Genomic DNA, 23,257 nt, shown 5'->3' with positions numbered 1-23,257 from the left:
CTGTTTTGGAGGTATTGAGTTTGAGGAAGTTGGAAGAGAACCAAGAATTAATGTCTTGTAAACAGAGGGTAAGGGAGGAAAGAGGAAGAGAAGAAGATGGTTTGGTAGAAAGGTAGAGCTGGGTGTCATCCGCATAGCAATGGAAATTGATATTATGTTTACGGAGGATGTGACCGAGTGGGAGAATGTAGATGATGAAGAGGAGGGGCCCCAGGACAGAGCCCTGAGGCACGCCAGCAGAGACAGCGAAAGCGTTGGACTTGTGAGAGTTGAGTTGGATGAATTGTGTACGGCCAGAAAGATAGGAAGTGAACCAAGCGAGGGGGGTGTGAGTGATGCCGATTGAGGAGAGTCTGTCAAGGAGAATGGAGTGAGAACTTGTATCGAAAGCTGCGGTGAGGTCGAGGAGAATGAGAATGGAGAGTAAACCAGAGTCTGAAGCTATGAGGAAGTCGTTGGTAATTTTCAGGAGGGCTGTTTCAGTGCTGTGAAGGGGACGGAAACCGGATTGAAACTGCTCGTAAATAATGTTCGTGATGAGATGATTGTGGAGTTGGGCGGCGACAGATTTTTCAAGTATTTTGGAGATGAAAGGGAGATTTGAAATGGGACGGAGGTTGTTGAAGTTGGTGGGATCCAGACCAGGATTTTTTAGGATGGGTGTGACTATGGCAGTTTTGAATGAGAGAGGGACAGTGCCAGTGATGAGAGAAGAGTGAATGATATTGGTGATAAAGGGGGCAAGTGAAGGGAGGCAGGATTGAACAATGACTGTAGGGAGGGGGTCAAGCTGACAGGTTGAGGGTTTAGATTTGGCGATGAAATCGGAAATGGCTTGGATGGTGGGGAGGATGAAGCCGGAGAATGTAGTTGCCAGGGATGAGTGGGGGGCTGAGGTGTCCACTCCAGAAATACACGCTACTGAAAATATAACTTTGGATATATACAAACAGCCATTCAGTTATACAGAGAGTTGCTATAAACTAGTTACGCAGAGATTGTTCTGAGATGAATTTATAGATTCTGCTTAGAGCATCCATTGGTTCTCACCTGTGAATTATATATGTGAACCATACGCTGAGTTTGCGCCCGGCATGATTTTATCATTAATTTACAACATTAATCTAAAAATTTGAATATTTAATGATATGGTCAGCCTCACAGAGCTAAAAAAAAAAAAGTAAGAATAAATCAGGTGGAGCTACTTTCTTATTGTAAGTTTCACTGTGTTTTGGACTAAATGCTGGGATTCATTTGATTTTTTAATGATGATTTTGAGACTTTTGATGGAATATATGGATTCAGTAAAACATGGCATTGTTTTAAAGGTGAGGAGTGCTGGCTGGTTTGTATGGGTAAAAATAGTAGATTCTAAGCTTTCAAATGGTATATGATACTTGTGATATGCTGCTGTATTTGAGGAGCATTTAATCCTTTAGGAGCGTAAATGAGTGAGAACATGCATTTTGATCCGTATTCAGGACTGTGGACGTTAGGGGATTTATTAAATGACACATCAACGCAAGTTTTGGTAGTCAACATGATCAATAATGTAACTAATGATTTTTGCATTATTATGTATGTGACACACATTGTGGTTGGCGCGAATCTCAAGACGGTCTATATATCTAATTCTTTTTTTTATTTCTTTTGCCCCCCTATGAGCTGAGATTTGTACCACTAGAAACTGAATTTGAAAGTGGTATATGATTCTCAAATACAGCAGCATATCACAAGTATCATATACTCTATATATTCCATTTTTAACCATAGTTGTTACTTTCAAATTCAATACCAACTTTTCAAATTCAGTTTCTGGCACAAATCTCAGCCCATATGAATGATGAGTATATGCATGTATACACATATTTTTTTTGTGTGTGTTGGCCTGTACGATGGACTGGACACCTGGTCAAAGTGTGACATGACCTGCACCATGATTAAGATGGAAAAGGTTTAAGCTTTTGCAAATCTGATCAGGAAAACATCTGTTCTGTCTAATCTGGTTCATGTCTCCCTGGAGAAGATCAAGAAATAGTAAAAGAAAGGGAATCGATTGTGACGCTCCAGTTCTCTCCAGTTTCTTCCAGTTTCCTCCCACACCAGGCGCACATCAGCTGTCAGAGCTTAGACGGGCCTTCCCTAAAAGCATTTGCACGTCTATTCAGGAAAATCACAGCAGCAAAAATCAGTCACTGACACACAGGTGTTATACTATTGGAGAAGCAAACAAGTGAGGAGATTAGAGGTCCTGCCACATCGTGAGTAGGCATCGCCTGGTTTGTACCTGTAGCAGTGGGGATTCCAAGCTGGAGGTTTACAAAGGTGAGTTCTCTATGTGGGAACAAGGGGAAAGGTGTTCCTACCTTAGTGTAGGGACATGGATGGCTCCGTATTTTAGAGCTGTGGTGTGTTGGCAGAAAATTTGAACTCTAAAGATGAGGCTACAGATGTAGATTACCTCCATCATCACTCTGTGGTAGACAAAGCATGTGTGAAGAGTATGGATGGATGGATTGCTGGATGTAAGGGGCTCTAAACGCTCTCCTTCCACAGGTCTGTGTAGCAGCATTTAAATGCGGCGTGAGTGAAAGTGTAACCAGAAATGAAAGCGAGGCAGAGGCAGCAGGGGACGTCAGCCAGGTAACCTTACCCTCCTCAGACCCCCTTCAGCTTCTGTAAGAGGAGGGAGTGAAAAGAGAAACCTGAAACGATTCCCTTTCTCCTCCTCCTCTCCTGAGATCCATCACTCCCCCTCCACACATATATTACTGTACTTTCAGCTGCCTGCTAGACACTGTTTTAGTGACTGATTGACTGGCTGACTCACTCACTGTCAGTCTCACTCCTCTTGTGTTACATTGTGGTCGTCTTCACGCACATCCACACAGTCCCCAGTCTTATACAGAGATTAGAGGGACTAATATAATCCCAATATAATCCTATTTCATTGTCAGAGAAGATATTAAATGTAGTATGTCTACTGCCTCACTTCACGGAGAGAAGTGTGAATTTATAAATCAATCTCAATGCTGTATGTTACAACAGGTTATTTGTTTTATTCTGTTAAAAAGAAGTAAAAAGACATGCTTTTTGATGTTCTGAGTGTTTTTAAGATCAAACACACATCCACAAAGTGACAACTGAGCTAGGTTGTAGCTCAGATGTAAAGGTCTTAGTATTGTGCAGTGTTTTACTCAGACTCAAGAGCATTTTTAATCAGCCTGGTTTCAGTCTCAGAATGGCCGGATTTGGGGTTTTCCATCAAGACCAGTCAAGATCAGCACCGATCTGCTATTTTTCAACTTCATTAATGTGATCATAAGGAGAAGCACTGGAACTGTTCGTGATAAACTACCTCCATCTGTCCGTTAAAGTGGTTTTTGTTAGCAGGATATCTAGATCAGTGAAGCCTGGATTTATCTCCATTAGCAGGCTTCACTTATCCTAACATTCTCCATCAGAAAGAAGCTGAACTACATAGCATGATATGAACTTGCTAAGTACAGCGAGTTGATTTCAGCCAGGCTACATGCTCGCTCTTGTGACAGGGGTGAAGATTGCTCATCACTGGGTAGAGTGCAGGCTGGAGGGGCCTGGAAGTCGGTGGTCTGTCCGCAATAAGTACGGACCACCATTCATTCATATACAACTGACTGTAGATTAGTCCATCAGATGTAAATCTATATTTTTGCTAAACGATGTCATTGGCAAATGAAAGGATTGCATTTATCCATTAATATTCTTTCTTTCCTAAACACAGCTGTCAGATCTTCTAACAATGGGCTTGTCATTTTCCAAGAGAGCTGATTGGTCAGGAGGGGGGACTTTTGTACTCGCTCAGATCTTATCCATTTCATAACAATTTTTCGACCAGGTTAGGTGTTCAGCCTAAGTTACCACGGTGATTTAGCGTGGTAAGAAGTTAGCCAGCATCGTAGTATAGGACACACCGATTAAATCCCGGAAGTTAGCAAAGTTTTTGAGCAAGGATGTTCCAAAAGGTTATTAATTTTTTTAAATGAAATTTGGTGAGCTGATCTAAACTTGGCAGAGGTTTGTATTCTTTTTATTGTCGTAATATGACTTAATTAAAGCTTCGCAGACACCTTGATTTTGTCTGTCAAATGTACTAATCAAAGAGAGAGAATGATATTTAACGGTTCAACCTTGTCAAGGATTTTCACAATGAACTTTAATGGCCTTGGTCGTGAATAGTGGGGTCTTTGTTACAACACAAGTATTGTGTTAATTTGAACAACTGCCTTACAGTTTTATTAGAAAACAGCTCATATTGCAAATTATATGCAAATGTCAGCTGATTAAAGGTGTTTGGATGATGAGAAGAAACAGGAAGCCAAAAGTGCAGCTGCTGCAAATTAGCAGCATTAAAAAGTCATGACAAACTAAAATGTGTCTGTGCACAATTTCCCCTAAACACACAGAGACAAACACAAAGGTTACACTTATTTCAGAAAATGCCTTAGACTTAACATTAAAGGTCATATATGATGCTAAATCTACTTTTTTTTAGCTTTTAACCTTGCTACAATGTTAATTCCTTGTCAAAAACACCCCCAACGTATTATTGGGCTTCCTTCCTGCATCTCTGAGCAATCACTAATCTCGCTCTCTGAGCTGCTGCTCTGCCCTGTTCTGAAAAATGAGCAGTCAGACTTTTGTGACATTACAAAAGTCTGAACCTCCCCTCCAGAAAGTGTCTGTTGCCAGCCGCGCCTCCACAGTGAACATACACGCCCGCTCTCTCGAAGCTAAAGGCATGCAAGCTACTGTATATACATAAAATGTGTTCTCTGCATTTAACCCCTCTCTGAGGAGCAGTGGGCACCAACGGCGTAGAACCAAGAGAGCAGTTCCATTTTTAGTATCCGTTATACCGCCTCATATCACCTTTGACTTGATCTGACGTGTTTGTGACAACGCGACGCTGCTGTTGGACAAAACAAATGATTATCACCTTAAATGCACTATTCCTGTAGTTAATAGAGACTCACAATCACAATAGCCGCTTAAATAGCCATGTGTTTTACTGTAATGTGCAGTTTTTTGGCTGAAAACAATAACAACAGTGTGTGGATAGCAAAAGGAACATTGCTTTGGTGATCACTGATCTGTCTCGCAAGAGCGAGGCATGAAGTCAACGCCTACGACACGCCCACTCATGAATGTGCATAAGTAGGCTCCAAGTCACTTTTCAGAGGGCTAAAACTCTGGAAAACAGGCGAGTTTGAAAAAAAAAACCTCAAATACTATGTTGTTGAGATTCTTAGAACAAATGGAGATGGATGAAAAATCTGCTTTTTTTGAGATTTTAACCTTGTTACAATGTTAATTCCTTATCAAAAACATCCCCAAAGTATTACTGAATTGTAATTTAAGTGAAATTGCATGATTGTACTGACAGGTTCAGGCCACTCATCATGTTGTGTGGTCATCAAGTCTAATGCAGATATGGGTGAGTGGAGCGTGACTTGGACCGATCACCACTGCCATAATGAGCACCATGCTGTTGTCTTTACTTTACTTTTGGTGACATATTTTATAGTCATAAGTAATATACTTTTACCTGCTCTGTAAAGGTTATTACATTGCTCTTAAGAAAAATGGTAAATGGACTTGATTTATATAGCGCTTTATCACCACACTAAAGCAGTCCCAAAGCGCTTTACATATCAGCTCATTCACCCAATCACTCTCACATTCACACACCAGTGGGACAGGACTGCCATGCAAGGCGCTAGTCAACCACTGGGAGCAACTTAGGGTTCAGTGTCTTGCCCAAGGACACTTCGACACATAGTCAGGTACTGGGATCGAACACCCAACCTCTCGATCAGAAGACGACCTTCTACCACCTGAGCCACGGTCGCCCAAGAAGTCAAAATACAGAAGGGATCATGAACATCATGGTCTTCCCAACTGTTCACACGAGTCCAACTTTGTCTTGAAACCTGCAGCTTTCAAGTATTTCAGGGCAGTAGTTGATTTATTTCCTAGGTCTGAATCATTTCAGACAAAATAAGAAATTCAAATGAGCCATGAATCACCAGCCCTGCACCTCGAATCCTTATTACTTTTAGCACTAAATTTGTACCACCATTTCCATGTGCATAATCAACATTCATCATTTGTCCTAATCATTCCTGACTCCTCTTCCTCCCATTTTTACTTTTTCTCTCATTGCTCCACCAAAAAGGCATGGATATAAATACCATTTAGCCTGGAGAAGGTTAATTAGAAGAGGGATTTACAATTAGCCTTTCATCTCACCAGGGGAAGGGGTAACTAGGCCGAAGCCAGGGGCGGATAGGAGGTGGTGAGTGAGTGAGTGAGTGAGTGAGTGAGTGAGTGAGTGAGTGAGTGCTCCTGGAGCAGTTAAAGCTGCAGCATGTATGTTTTTTGGTCAAAAATCCATAATCACCTTTTAGCATATTGTAATTCAAAGTGTTCTGATAGGAAACTGCACCTCTGCAACTTATCTTGGCTCTGTATAAAACCTTTAGAAATTCAGGAGCGTGACACGACCTTTCAACCAATCAGAGATTTTTTTTACAAATAGAGTGCTCCATGAGCTGTTTTTGGGGTGTTGCTATTGGTTGCCAGACTAAAGTAGAAGATGATTCTCGTCCTCTGTAGTAAAAGTGCAATGGTGGACATTCCAGGATTAGAAGTCTCCATCACAGCGTGAGGCACACCAGTTTCACGGCAAAGCAAGAGGAAAAAGGAAGAGCGAGGTGGAGAAGCAACAGTCTGAAGCAAACAAAGCACATTGAGTTGCCTTGTATATGAAATGCGCTACACAAATACATTTCCCTTGCCTTACTCGGGAGGAACAGACAGTTTTGCATCCTCGCAGATCCCCGTGACTGCACAAGTTTTGCCCAACGTACTGGCTTCAGAGGGAGAGTGAGAACAGACAGGATACATCGCGTATAAACTTATCTAAGGTGGAGAAAACAGACAATTTATTTGTAGTCTGGATGCACGAGTGATGGTTGTCACTCTGCTCTGACCGGCCGCTAACCCCCAATTTCCACTGGATGCGGCTCCGCTGCGGAACGTCCTCACCGCGTCACCGGAGCTGATAGGTTTTCATTTTAGTCTATGTGATCAGTTCCACCGGGTCCGCTGCGGTACGTGTCTGCTCCTTCCCAGATGCGGTAGTCCAGTGCCCTGCGTCAGACATACGCAGGGCTTCTATTTCTGGCAGACACCGGAGCACGACACATCAATCAGCACTGAGCAAATGAAGCTAAACAGGAAATTAAGCACGTACTCCGCAATAAAATATCGGGTTACTTTTCAAAATAAAACACTTCAGATTATATTTCAAGTAAATACATCACCAAAACGTCATAATGTGTAAAAATAAAATTCACATCCACTATATTGTTTCCTCTCATACTGTAACTACACTGTAAACTGCAGCAACTTTGATTTAGTTCATGTTTTACTGGTGCAGTTTTATCTCTTCTCTGTTGGCTGTTGCTAAAAAATGTGTCTATGACAAATCCAGAGTCCAACCTTCTTGTTCTCCTTCATTAGGAACACTGACCAGTTTGTCTGTTTATTGTTGCGTTTATAACACATACATTTGACTGCGTTCTCACGCAATTATATAAATATCTTGAGAACTGATCTGTCTCGTGACGTCACAGTAGTTCACCCGGAGCGCACCGCGGCGCACTCCAAACGCAACCAATGTGAATTACCGGACGGCGGAGAAATACCGGATCAGTGCTGTGGCACAGCGGAGACGTATCCAGTGGAAACCCCGGGTCAGATCACAGCCGTCAACATGAGCTTGTGGTGGGGATGAGCTGACGGCAGCAACTGCTGTCCAGGACAGTAACTATAGAGTAATACGTGCATTCATGTCAGAGTTTCAGTCTAACACATCAGAAAACTCTCCAATAACACAAGATAAAGTCCATATATTTGTCACGAGTCTCAATTGAGAAAAAAGTCCCAAAGAGCTCCACAGGATATTGATAAGGGACGATTGGTTTGGAAACAGGGAGGGGAGGGGGGAGCGTGGTTGTTTGTCACGATTCTACATACTGCAACTTTAAGACACCCAATCCATACTTTAAAATCTCTATGATATGCTAACTACGAGTTGGACAAAAATCAATCAACACTGCTTCATACCAAATACATTTGTTTCCAGCAGAAAAAAAGTGGGTTTGGCATTTAGTTACTCTTCAACAGGCAAAACTGTTGTTTGTACCTGTGATATTTTCACAACTGTGTGTTGACAACTCACAAGGTGTGTTCTAAAGCCATTAACATGCTGTCGTTATTGCCAAAATTCCTTTTCAGCTAAATAAGGCTCCAACATCTAATCCTGCTCACGTCTTACATCCCAGCTTCACTCCTTTGAATTACAATCTCGCAGTGCCTAAATTAAATGTGTTCTTTAAGAGGATGTCCCAAAAGTGATCAAAGATCAACTTAATAATCCTCAGACACAGGCAACAAGTCCGACATTATGGGTAACTCTTATTCACCAGTAAATGAATGTGGAGTCAAACAGGTTAAACACAAGAAACTTCATTAAGTCCTCAGACTTTAGTTGTACAAAACAACCACAATAAAACTCATTGGTTGGTTTTTCATCTTTATGTCACTGATAAGAATAGCAATCAGATTTGCCGTAACGGTTAAGGAAGTGGGCTTGTAATGGAGGGGTCACCGGTTCGAATCCAACCTGGTCCATCACTGTGGGATGTTGAGCAAGTCCCTTAACCCTGACTGCTTGTGTTGTTAGTTCCTACTTTTTTAAATTAAAACTAAAGAGAGAAGGTTTTCTAACTGTTCTAACCTTGTTATGGTTTTTTAAATTTATTTTTATGGCCTTGGTCTTGTCTCGGTCTCGGCTTGTCTTGGTCTTGGTCTTGACTCTGTCTCGACTCCCAAAAGTCTTAGTCTTGTCTTGGTCTCGGTGCATTCTAGTCTAGCTTGGGCAAGTCTTGGTTTTTGATACTGTGGTCTTGAGCCCAACACTACCCATTCCATTTAATTCACATCTCAACTGGGAACCACAAAACAAGTGAAAAATCAAGAGAACAAACCTCATTCACGCAATATAAATTGGGACAAATTCAAACACACACGTCATTCAGCACCTATAAATAATATCGCACGAGTTCTTGGAATAACTCTAATCTCCCCCCAAAAAAGCTGAATATCCATCAAAACCTTCTGTCACATATTTAATTCCCCCCATAAGCTATGAGCTCATCATGTAACGCTCTGTCTTTGTGATGTAATTTCATTCATTTCAAACAGGAGAGAGATCAAGCCTCCGTTGGCTTGTCCCGATCAGATGAGTAATAACTGCTGCTCTGTGCACTTCATTAGTTAAAATAAGCTCACATCTAACAATTTCTAGTCTACCTAATTTTATTATCAGCGCACAGTGTACAGCACCAAATCATTCTGGTTGCCTGATGAGCGAATAAGTGAGCCACAAACCCAGTAATATAATCAGGCTTTACTTCCGCTCTTTCCCAGCACCTCCTACAACCACATCCAGCCACACGCTGGGCAAAACAGTGTAATTATGGCTGCCATTCATTTTGTAACACAACCTGCCACCAAAGCCAGATGAAGGAATGCAAGTGCTCCTCTGCTCTGTGCTATATAGATTTGATTTGCCCTCGATTCATCAGATAAGAAGCTATCAGTCACTCAGCTAATCTCATCCAGGCTTAGGCTCCACGGACACACTGACAACAATCTGATTAATACTAGCCTGCGGACACACACACTGCCAAGTGACTGCTGGCCAGGGTTTACAAATATACTTATTATGATTGATTCATTTATCACTGCTTACTGTAAAAGTCCTTTTACAACTACAACTGGTTCCAGCAATGAGCGCCATTCAGCCTTATTGTAAAGTTTTAAAGTCTGCTGAATGTAAATGTTAACTCTAAATTTTAAATGTTAAATGTAAATTATAAATGTTAAATGTAAATTATAAATGTTAAATATAAATTTTAAATGTTAAAAATAAATGTCACGGGTGAAACTAAATAATTAGCTAATATGCAAATTCACCTGAAGTACCAAAATAAAAGCTCATTTTGATTTAATATTTAGCATTTAGATTTAACATTTATATTTAAATGAAACATTTATATTTAAATGAAACATTTATATTTAAATGAAACATTTATATTTAAATGAAACATTTATATTTAGACTTAACATTTATATTTGGATTTAATAGTTAGATTTAGATTTAACATTGACATTACATTTTTACGCAAATATTGCTGTAAATCTGGTCAAAAGTAAAAATTCACATGGTTTTTAAAACATGGTTTGTTGCTAAATGTTACAAAAAAAAAAAGTTGCTGTTTACTTTAGCATGCACAACTTTACAATTGGCGCCCCATATGTGTTTGGTTCACAGGAACTCACACAACCACGCATCTCAAATTTGCCAAAGAACATAAAAAGTCTTGCAATAGTGCAAAGGCATTTGTTCAGCGACAACTTACAACAATAATAGCACTTGTACAGCTTTGTGGCAGCAGGCCTGAAGTGTCACTACAGCTATACACGATGCACACAGTTTGTTTCATCACGTGCCAACCACACAAAGCCATACTCACACCAACTCAAACCTACACCAAACAGCTAAAAACAGGGGAGAAGAGTTCCTGTGAGCACTGGTTGCCATGTTACACACAATCACAGCAAATGTGATTTGTACATGTTGAAACTAAATTACCCGTTTGGAGCTAATTTAGCAAATCGATGCAAGGAGGTCAGCTGCGCAGCTGTCTTGGCTGTAGCCACCAGAATTAAAGGCTGCCAGCTTGAATGAAACACTGAGAACCTTTTATGTGGACTCTAAAATAAATACAGTTTTAATCATGTGGCATTATGCTACATTAATTATTGTGCAATAAAATTGGTTTGGAGTGACAGTAACTCAGTTACGATGAGGGAACAGATGCAAAATTGACTGTAAGTCAAGCTAAATGAGGTCATAGTCTTCTAAATATAACCTGATATGAGAAGATGAAATATGTCACACGCGTTTCTTAAATATATTAGACAGACAGTGGATGTGCAGTACATGTGTAATCACACATGTATATTGGCAATATAAAGACAGACAGCAATAGGCTGCTCAGTCAGTGTGTGTGACATCAGAGGTGAGTGAGACACAGCTCATCCATTCTTCACCTCACCCTTGTCGCATGGATTTGAAAAGGCAATGCATAAATTCAGCTATTGTGACCAATAAAATGCTCAAATTTGACAGAAAACGAATTTGTAATTGAACAGTCAAGTGGACAAATTGGTTTTCTCTTAACATTGTTAGTAATTCACTTGTCATTATGACAGGTGAGATTATACCTCAATAACCTGGCGATAAGCCACACCCACTTCCTTACTTTTTGTAAGAAAGTGGGTATTTCTGCCATTTCTGCTCATTTCCTCAGTCCTATAAAAACCAAGCCAATCAGAGCCGTACAGAAAGAATGTCATATTTCCTCTCCAAGCAGTGTCAAAACAAACATGGCGCCCACCACGGAGAAAATGTTTGAAGCTGCATTCTGCTCTGTTTTAAAAGACCTGGATATATCATTGAAACCACAACAAGAAGAGGCTTTAAAACTATGTCTGTACCATACTACACGCCATTTTCCTCTGCCGGCTTAGCTTGTCGCACTATTGTCTAGAAGTGTGCCAATACATTGATTATTAGATGAGCCACGATTTGACACGTGACAATTCATAAATGTAAAAAATGGATTCTTTTTCATAATAAGTAAATGACAGGAGCACCACCGCTGCTTGCGGAATGAAAGTAAAAGTCCTGCATGCCGCCAGGACACCTGAAGGAACGGACCAGGTGAGGGAGACGATAGCACCAGCTAACATTTTAGTATCCTATTATCTCAAACTTACTTTATTTATTGGATACTGACACATATACCTTACCACACCAGACCATAAAAGAAACCCTGAATGAAGGGATGCATCAAAAATTATGATAATCATTGATTAATGGAATCGTAGCACCCTGAATCGAAATGGAATCGAATCTTGAGGTTCCTTAGATGGCACACCCCTACTATTGTCGTCACGTCTGCTCTTCGTTTGATTAATTACTCCAGGCAAATACCTCACCTGCCTCACCTGACTGCACGCCACTGTGATATCAAGTGTCAACAATTGTTCTGAAAGAAAGGCGGTGATAATGTGATGCGTGATGATCAGCCTACAGTGACCATGGGATCATGTTATCCATTTATGTTGTGTTCAAAATGACCTAATTTTCCTAATAAATTATTGTATTTATTTATTTTAGTTATTCATAACCTTAATTTTTACAGATCCAGTCCCATTGAGACAAAGAGATCTCATTTAGAAGTTTCACATAACTCAGTTCACATCCAACTGCTTCCCCTCCCCACATTTTGCAAATCTGTTCTGTTGCCATTGCCAGTAACAAAGTTTATTTTGCAATAGATAAATAAATTGTGGAGTGTCTCTTTTACACCTAAAACTGGTTAATGTCATCATAATGACCACCGTAATTATTTAACACAAAATTACAAGCTGCATGCTAAATATGCTCTATATTTTGTCATAGTTTATTAGTGGGAATAATGCAGTTTACTTAAGAATCAAGAATTTGAGATTCGATAGCCTATAGCAGTGTTTCTCAAATGGGGGTATGCAATGGCACTACAGGGGATACTTGAGATAAAGAGAGTGGAAAATTAGCCACTAGATCAGTGTTTTTCTACATTGGGGTTGAGACCTAATGGTAAATGGTAAATGGACTTGATTTTATATAGCGCTTTATCACCACACTGAAGCAGTCTCAAAGCGCTTTACATATCAGCTCATTCACCCAATCACTCTCACATTCACACACCAGTGGGACAGGACTGCCATGCAAGGCGCTAGTCGACTACTGTGAGCAACTTAGGGTTCAGTGTCTTGCCCAAGGACACTTCAACACATATTCAGGTACTGGGATCGAACCCCCAACCTCTCGATCAGAAGACGACTCACTACCACCTTAGCCACGGTCGCCCTAATGTGGGGTTGCCTGGAGTTTAAATGGGGTCACCTGAAATGTCCGGAATAATTGAAATAGATTTTCTATGCTTTCACTTTCTAAATCTATTTCAACTAAAATGCAGTGAAAAAAAAAAAAAAAATATATATATATATATATACACACAGTATATATATATATATATATACACACAGTATATATGTGTGTGTATCTGAGCTCAAACATGATGAAAAACTAATTCTAGAGAAAAATGTCTTTGGTGTCGCCAGAAATTCGTGATGGGATCAAGATCCAAAAAAAGGTTTGGAACAAAGGCGGTACTTGGGCCAAAAAGGTTGGAGAACCACTGGCCTACATTATAGTGGCAATTGCCAGCTCTTTAAAGCAAATGTCTAATACACTATATCTAAATAAATCTATTCTAGCCTGGTCTATGCTAGGCAGCGCTTCTGCTGCAAACTGCTAACTCAGCTACCAAAACTAGAACTTCCATGTTGTATCATCTACAGAAGCAGAAAATAGAACAATGTCAAATGAGCAGCAATGTGAAAGGTTTTGGGTCTTGGCTGTGATCCGTGTCAAGCTGCACAATCATTTGCTTTTATGCTTTTATTTCTTGAGAGTGTTGTTGGTGCTGTTGTTGTTTTTTGAGCAGGCAAAGCTCCTGAGGGTCTTAACGGTGAGAAAAAATCTGAATAAAATCAATACTAAAACCAAAAGCATTTGCACTTTGAATAAATTTTAAATGTAAGAACAAGAAAAACAGACAATATGACTTTAAAAACCCTGACTCTCACCTTTGGCCTTGATATAGATCGACTGGAAGTGAGCCTACATAACTAGGAAGATTCTGTTGACGTCTTTTGACTAAAGACAGAAAAACCCCTTTTAGATTGATGTTTGTAGGCATATAGCAGGTAGCAGGTTTTTCATATATACTAAAGCCAACACTTACAAATCATCTATTTTGACTCTGCATCTGCTTCTTTTGGTTCAGAGATATTCACGACTCAAACTGCTACCTCTTCAAAACACGAGGAGATGATTCTTTCTGTTCAGCAAGACATCTTGTGTACAACAACATCCAGAGTCTCTCCCACCTCCTTCCTATGACATCTGAGCCAATGTAGGCGATAACCTTAAATAGCTCAACATGGAGTTACGTCAGATTCCGTGTCACAGCCTTTCTTCCAGTGAGCGTAGTCTCCCTAATCTGTAATACTAAAGATCTTACTCAGTGTGAAATAAACAGGTTGGAGGTTAATATGCAAAGCCAATAAAGCAAAAGGAGAGGATTGTTCTGCTATGGCGGCATGAATCCATGTGTTTTGTTGTTCCAGGGAAGATGCTGGTGTCTCACTTTTAATAAGAAGAAATTAGCAACATTTATAAAGCCAACAAGATAGTTTGTTTTGGATTCCTCCCTTTAATAAAGGACTAAGATCTGGTTGTTGATGAGATGATGGCCAACAATGGCAATAATCTGTCAGCAGATGGGTGCAGGAAGGGTAGGCAAGGTGCATTGCTGAGTCGTTGACATTAATGGTTTGTCAAATTTTTCATGGGTTTCATGCAGAGCTCAAACACAATGTGTAACAATTTAAAAATGAAGATTTATTCCACAAAGCTTCTGTACAACAAAGAAGTAATCAAACAGATACAGCTTTCTTTACATCTTGAACAGGTTTTATATAGCAATGTCTCTACAAGCTAATCTGACTCAAAGACAGAGTTTTTTAGGCATGCTATGAAGGTAAATAAGTTGCAAAATAAGAGAGCTTGTAGAACGTAATCTGAGAACAATTTACACTACCAGTCAAAAGTTTTAGGACACCTTAATTTTTCCAGTTATTTATAACAATTCAAGTCATGCAAGTTAAATGAATAGCTTGAAATGGTACAAAGGTAAGTACTGAACAGCTAGAGGTTAAAAAAAAAAAGAATATAATGTACATTTCAGAATTATACAAATAGGCATTTTTCAGGGAACACGAAGTGGGTTAACAATTTAAAGCTGTTCTGCAGCAGTGAAGGTTGAATCAGCCTTGAAAGCTGGTGCTACTCATTCCTACAGCTGTTCCAACTTTTCTTGGTTACTTCTGACCCCCTCTGTCTGCATAAAAGCAGTGTTGGAACACACTGTGGTACCAGACTATTATGAGCGTCATGTGAACAGTATTGTTCATGGATTCCATCATTTCTTTATCAACTCAAATTTCTTATTTGTTCTATGCTTTCATTTCAGAGTGCAAGAAACTGAATAATTTTCAGTAAAAAACTGGAAAAAGTACCGAGTGTATATATATATATATATATATATATATATATGTGTGTGTGTGTGTGTGTGTGGTTCAGGCGGTGAATATGGAACAGCGTTGCATTTTAATTTGGTCTGGTAAAATGGCAAAATGGTCAGTTGCCTATTGGACAAAATACTTCCATCTCCTTCATAGTAAGTAGATGAAAACAACACTTTGGTCAGATAAATGCATTTTCCAAAGGAAATCCTAAAACAAGCCCCCCAGAAATGTAATTAATATTAATTCAAAATAACCCATATTTACATGATCCCACAACCCGCGCTTATGCGCTACTTAAGCAAAGAGATGATGCCGCCCCATCTTGCCTGTCAGCGCTCAGAAGCGTTAAGCCACCGGTAAGGATGTATCATGTGTAAAGATGTGAGAATGTATGCGCAGATGAAACATACAGCAGTCAAGTGTGTCCCCATATCTGACTATGTTAACAGTTTGAGAAAGAGAGAGAGGTGAAATAAATGAATGATGTGGGAGTAATATGGAAGGGAGTGTGGAAATGTGTGTGACGTCTATGTTTGTGTGCTGCCTGCAGGACGCAGGAGCTCCAGTGGGAACCAAATAAGACTTTGCTTGTTTGGTCTGCAGAGACTTCGAGTGAGCTTTCACATATCACAAAGGAACCAGACTATTCGAGGAAACAAAGCATGGTATGGACCAAAGAGGTATGTGTGAAAAAACCCTTGCTCCCTTTTAAACAGTTGAGGCTCCGGAGTCTGTAACTAAACCATTTTGTCAGGTCACAGATTTTGTCACCAGTGTATAGCCTGGGGCATAATGGCAGCCATTAACAAAAAATAACCAGACTAAACCTTTAGTATGATCATTTGATACATAAATCCAGCAAGTTGATTTTGTCCTTTCTTTAAATAACTTGTCAAGATATCATTTACTTGTTTTTCAGGAGGCCTACCTTGATCTTCTTTTGATAGAGCTTGCAGTTAAAATGTACTACAGGTGCCCTCGAGAGGGTTGGTCAGGCCTTTGGTTTGCATTATTTTTTTTAGGTAGGAGTTTGGTTCGCTTCTTTACATTTGACAAAACTTATTTGTTCCATCTTCTGTGACTGTTTAAGCAATCAAGCTGTCTTTTTTCTATTTTAGTTTATATTTCTGACAAATTACCAGGTGTTTAGGTTTAGGTGTTTCTTTTATGAGGGGTACATGAGGTAGCAAAAACAAGAGTTTAGCCCTAAATGATTTGATGTGTTTCATAGTCCTGCAGATGTCTCTTTCTTAAAGTATAGTGTTGTGATACACTGGCCACCAGATAGCTTGGAAGACCATCCATGTAGTTATCTAAGGATTTAAGGTAGTGTGATGTTTTTGTCAAAGCATCTCAAAAACTGGAGCTTTTGTGGTGTGTTCCCTATTGGTCAATATCTACTAACATTTTCAAAGGTAAGAAGAAAAGAGAACCACATGGGTAATGGATAGTCAGGCTTGCAGATGCATGTTCTAAGCAAAGGTTGTCTAACCTGTGTGTTCTGATCCTAAAAAAGAAGTCTATAAATGAATAAACCACACGCTATACACCACAGGTGACTATAACCTTGTGTGATTGTTTTATGTGCTAAAAATGCATCAATATTACTGAAAAAAAGAGCAGCGAAGGTTAACAATCAGTCATCAAATGTTCACCATGTTCACAAATGGTCATTTCTACCCACAGCGATTACAATGTACTATGTATGCTAATATATAAAACTCACCCTGCTACATCATGTTTGTTTTATATGTAGTTTATCTATTCGTGATCTGTTTTTACTGTGTTTTATGAGCCTCTAGTTCATTGGTCAGTTATTTGTTTTGAACTACTGATGAATTTATTTTTGGGGATGAATAAAGTTCTATCTATCAATCTATGTTTACAGAAAGTTAAAGAAAAGCAAAGGGATGTAGAAACACTCACCTCAAAGTCTCTTTCTATCTCCAGACCAGCCTCCATCAGGTTGGCCTCAAACTCTTGTCGAATGAGACGCATCTCGTGGTCAGCGGGCTCATTGGTCTCCGTCCCACCTGCACTCCCAAGTTCCATAAACACTTCCCCAACGTTGGCTCCTTCCCCTGCTCCTCCTCCTGCTCGAATATTACCTCCTTCTTCTGCTAGCACATCAGACGCCATCGTTGGAGGGAAGTTGCCATTGGAAACAATGGATAACCGATCATGTGAAACAGAGGTACTAGCAGGAGATCGTAGGGAGCCGTGCCGTCGCTGGTGAAACACCAGTACATAGTCGACTTTCCGTTGCCCATCACAGAAGTAAAGACCTTCTCTGTTAGCCTGAGGGCTTGAAGCTGGGCCTACAACCTGCACAGAGACATAAGTATTTGAATTGAGCAATTGTTTCTTTAATTTCTACCAAACTGTACACAAGCAACTGAATGCAATATATCAGTTATGTAATAACTATCTGAATGAACCAAACTTTGCCAGGTTGTAAAAAAAAAACACTGAGCAGTGAGAACCTTCAACAGCCGAGTGGGCAGCCATCTCACCTTTGGCTGTTATAGTCTTTATTTAGACTGTGCTAAAGTAGAGAGAGAGACTAAACATGGAGGACACAAGAGGAGACACGACAGACCCTGGGAAGGGGAAGGGACGATTAAACTTGCTAAATTCAATGAATCTATTAACTTTAATGAACAACTAACTAGTGACGTGCAGTCAGGGTAAGCCAGGTAGGCAGTGCCTACCCAAGGGTGAATTGATATTTTGATTGTTTATTTTAATTATAATATAAAAATAAATGATTTATTTTTCAATTTCTGCCTACTGTACCTATAAGTTTGAAAGTGTCAGCATTTTGTGGGTTTCGTAGACCAAATGACTAAACATTACTATTTCCTGGTACAGCAGAGAAGCTACACAGTCTCACTCCGCTGTAAGGCAGGAGGAGGCCACACCCTCTTCCAAAAGCACTTTCCTGCTCTGCTTCTATTCCCATAGCGTGTTTTTATGTGTTTGCGCATGTGCAGTCAGTTCCCCAAGATGAAAACCATTTACGTAAAAAAGCAGCTCTCTACGCTGCCTTTAGACGTAACTGTTCTATGCCAAATGCTATGCGTAAGTTCACAGTGCATTAGTGAATTGATCCAGCGTGGTTGCTACAGCTGCTACGTTCTCTAGCTAGTGGGCGGGATAACACTACAGTCAGGATGACAGCGCTAGAGACGATAGAGAAACTTTCTTTTGAGGAAAAACGACAGCTTCTAAAAAATGGGAGACCAACACCTGAGCTACCAGACCTTCAGCAAAGGTAAGGTCAGAACATTGTTTGTATTTTTCACAGTGAAAGGAAGGATTGGCTTTGTGGATGACCCTCACTGAGGCTGTTCTGAGCTGTTGTTGTTGTCATTTTCTGTGTGTTTCTGTGTTTCCAACACAAACAACGAATGCGCTGCTGTGTCATGTGATATATCTTGTTGGGAGAGTATGGAGGATATATTAAATAATTGTTTTTTTCTTTAATGGTGTTTTACGACATTGATTTTGTTTGATTAACACTTGCCAGCAGAAACATATAAAATTGTCATTGGTGGTCTCGATTTGTAACGTGCCTACCCAACCCTAGTGGTCACGGCATGTCACTGACCCTAACCCATGATTATCGGCCATAGGAAAACATTACAAACCAACTACCCTCATTTCTTCTATTCCCCATTATTCCTTTCACTGTATTGCGTCACAGGACATGAGCTAAACGGGCTCTCCAACAGGGGGCTCGCGAGCTACCAGTAGCTTGCAGGTCCTCAACAAGTAGCTCGCTAAGCAAATCCAAAATTTTAATCCTAATATTTCCGAGCCAAACATGAACACAACTAAAGGACAAACGTGGATTTTATTTTAATGGGACAGAAGCTAGAAAATAACTAAACAATGAGTGAGGCAGGGCCATCAAAGGAAAAACTGAAGCCATACCATTTCCATCAAGAGCGGGAGACTGAATATTTCTTCACAAGTGTAAAAGACAGAAGTGTGTGCTTGATTTGAGGGACGAGTGTTGCAGTTGGGAATAAAGGCAATGTGCAGCGGCACTTCACCACACTTCATTAGAAGTTTGACAGGGATTTTCCTTCTGGCAGCAGCCTGCGGTCAGCTAAGGTGAGAGAGCTGAAAGTGGGATTGCAATGGCAACAATTGTTGTTCACGAAACCAGCGAAGGGAGCTGAGGCTGCAACTGAAGTGTCATTCAAAGTGGCCCATCATTTAGCAAAGATGGTGTTTTTGTCAAGGATGCAATGACTCTCGTGGCTAATTCTTTGTTCAAAGATCACAAAAATGGCCCTGAAATCCTGTCTGCTATATCAGAGGTGCAGTTAGGCATGAATACCATGGCAAGGAGAGTTTCTGCGCACTCAGAGGACGCAAAGAGGCAGATGGAACCATAGGCGGAGTTTGAAATTCTTTCCAGGGGGTGCAGCAAAAATAAATAAATAGATATACATAAAGTTTCACTTCACAAAGAAGGAATGAAAACAAATGTACCAATCTCACTTTTTATCTTTTTTTTTTTTATTTCTGTAACATAACTTTTGAAAGCTGCATTATAGACCTGCCAAAATAAATCCAAAATACAGCTTGACATATTCAGCACCCACTGTAACTTAAAGAATGAGAGTAAAGTTGCTCAAATTAAGCAGTGTTATTATTTATTATGTTCTACATGATATATCATACAACACTTGATACATGTGCTTTAATATGGGTTATACACTTTAACATGGAGGGATATAATTGCTGGCAGGTGTAAATAACCAAGTTAAACAAGAGGTAGGAGAGGAAAAAAAGGATCCATATGGATTAAAAGCATTTAAAAATCAAACAACGTAGATTATGGCATTAAAAGTCTCTAACAACGTAACTCCACATTCGCTGATTGTCTATGTGCTCCCATGGCTGGCGAATGCCGATTTTGTCACGGGGAGGCGGGCGAGTAGATCATCACGACAACCACTCAATCCACCGCTTTTTATCCAGACACTGAGCTCAGGGTTTGCTCGTTCTCTGTTCCAGCCAGCTTGTTTTCACGGTGTATCACTACAAGCAACAGACTTATGGGTCTAGATCACCCACGGTGTCCTCCATGTTGTAAACAAACAAAGCTCTGAGCTACTACGAGAAGCAGGAGGGTCAAATGTCATCGGCTGCTGGTCCTTTAAAACTTTTTGACTTGGTTTTATTTTGTAAACCTTTGAATTTTATTTTGTCATTTTTTTATCATTTCCTAGTCACTGTGTTTTTGGCACTTAACATGTGTGTATATTATATAAATTATATTAAGAATTATATTTTTTTTCTTTTTTCTGCGTATGGTCGCAACATGACATAGGTACGTGGAAATGGTTTTCAATTCAATGTGATGAATCCGTTGACTCAGCGACACAGCTCAGTTGGCAGTTTTCATAACAATGGTGTTTGATGACTTGTCTGTAAAAGTGTAATTTCTCACATTGCTACCTTTGAAAACCACAACAAGAGGCCCGTACATTTACAGCGTAGTGATGAACTACTTTGCCGAAAATAATGTGCCATTAGAAAAATTGGTATCAATAACAACTGATGGATGCCCGGCCATGACAGGGATGGCATAATGGCTTCATGGCAATCATTGCACCATCCACCAAGAGTCCATTTGTGCCACAGTCATGGGGTTTGAACATGTCATGACACCTGTTATAAAGGTAATAAATTATATCCGAGCGAAGGCCAAACAACACCGAAGTTTCAAGTTATTTTTGGAAAAACTGTCATCAGAATATGGCGGTCTTTTGCTGCATAAACAAATCAGATGGCTTAGCAGAGGAAAAGTTTCATTAAAGGTGCGCAGATAATGATATTAAAATGCACTAATATACACTGCAAAAACAAAGCAAAAATTAGAGGAGTAGAAGTAGCTTGCAAATTGTTTTATTTCATGAAAGTAGCTTACCTTGGTAGCATATTAAGAAGAGTTCATGATAAAGAGCATCAATTTTTACATCTTTAATATATAGTGTCTTCTACTCTTGATGTATGGAAGAACAATGTGAGGAAAGAGCCAAAGAAAACATACACAAACACAATGATCTGCTTTACTGACACCATTACCAGCTCTGAGGCAACAAGGTTCATCTTCAAAGTTAGCAAACAGTTTCTTATCTGTGAGATGAATTAGAAAATATGGTCATGAGATCACATTAGGTGGTAACCTGAAGAACTAATAATTAAGGTAATTGATTCAATGTTCATTAATGTTATGTGGTACAAGTATTTGTCACTTGATTTTAAAGTCATTTAGGAATCACTTGATTAGAAATCACTCACCCACTCATTCACTCCTATGGACAATTTACCAGAGGTGAAAGTAATGGGTTACAAGTACTCACGTTACTGTAATTGAGTTGTTTTTATGGGTACTTGTACTTTTTGGAATATATTTTAAATCAGTAATTTCATTTGTACTTAAGTATATTTTAAAAGAAGTACAATAAATTATTAGATTTCTACACTAAATTATTAATTTTTGTTTTGAAATGACCATGGACAGATGCCTTTGTGGAAAATAAATGAAGTTCCAATTGTGCAAGATTTGGTCTCTTCCTTTTAAAGTTTATACATGAGATGTTTACTGTATACAAGGGAACCGTGGCAAGATTTATTACCAAAAGTAAACGTGAAAGTAACTTGTATGTTTAAGTACTATTTAATTGAGCTACTTTTTACTTGCACTTGAGTATTTTATGTGTGACTTACTTGTACTTGAGTACAATTTCAATCAAGTAACAGTACTTCTACATGAGTAGGATATACTGTATTGGTACTATTTAGGCCTCTGACAATAACACATGTAAAGGGAGAACTTGAGAGCCCACACATAGGGAGAACATGCAAACTCCACATAGAATGAAAAGTAATCAAACGAAGGCCTTCTTCTTGTGAAGCCACAACCCAGAAAAGGACTTTTTAAATCTGTAGGTAATCTATTGATTGATAATAATAATTAAAAACATTGTCTCTGTATAGTGTTTGCACAAGCATTAACGTTAACACGAGTCTTTTGCCACTGTTTAGAATTATAATTGTTGCCAAATGTAATGTGTAATACATTATATTACATTGTAATATCACCTTCCAGTCAGTCTATCGTGTGATTAATATCTGATTGTCCCACTTTCACTCACGCTAATCAGTGATTAGCCCTGGAAACCCAGAATGCAGCACCCTTACCTGGGGGGCTCTCCTGTCAATGCAAAGCTCCACACAGAGAAACACACAAACACTCCCAGTGTTCCAATGATCAATTAAAAAGACTAATTACTTTACAGGGGGAGAGTGGCAGCCAAATGCACTATTGAAGGAAACCAGTGCACATGCTTGGGGAGTGCATGCAGGGATGGGTGTGACCTGTGAAGTTGCTCAACAAAGCAGCATCTAATTTAACACGTGTAGTAAAATGTAATGATAAATATGTCAGATTTTAATATTTTACAACTTTCTAAGTGATTTACTTCTGCTTTTTAAAGTATATTATGATTATTAGGCAAGAACACATCCAATGTCAATGACTTGCAGAGATTTTTATTAAAGGCATTAATTTTGGAAACCAATCCACTTGGTGTTTTTTTTCCAAATATTCTGATTATAATACAGCTTTCTGTTTATATAAAAATCTCTATAGTTCTGCAATACAAGGTGACACATTCAAATGTGTTATGGTGTATTACTATATAATACACACCATAACACACTACTGCACGATTATCCTGTTATTATTATTATTATTATTATTATTATTATTATTATTATTATTATTATTATTATCTTGCTATATTATTTCATTTAGTTTTGCACATATTAGTCTTTAACCAATGTTTATATTTAT

The 23,257-nt window shown here is 39.3% G+C and overlaps 1 protein-coding gene across 2 annotated transcripts in view; it reads right to left on the bottom strand.

Annotated features, from left to right (window-relative positions):
• ano2b (anoctamin 2b) overlaps positions 1-23,257 on the bottom strand; it is a 118,367-nt gene that overhangs the window by 77,388 nt on the left and 17,722 nt on the right. For both annotated transcript variants that reach the window (XM_028451321.1, XM_028451323.1), the window contains one exon: positions 17,305-17,703. In XM_028451321.1, coding sequence (XP_028307122.1) covers positions 17,305-17,703 — 399 coding nt within the window. The remainder of the gene's footprint in view (positions 1-17,304; positions 17,704-23,257) is intronic.

Source organism: Gouania willdenowi, chromosome 6 (assembly GCF_900634775.1).
Source record: "Gouania willdenowi chromosome 6, fGouWil2.1, whole genome shotgun sequence".
NCBI lineage: Eukaryota > Metazoa > Chordata > Actinopteri > Blenniiformes > Gobiesocidae > Gouania > Gouania willdenowi.
Note: the sequence above shows the minus strand (reverse complement) of the source record. Positions and strands in the feature narration are given on the sequence as shown.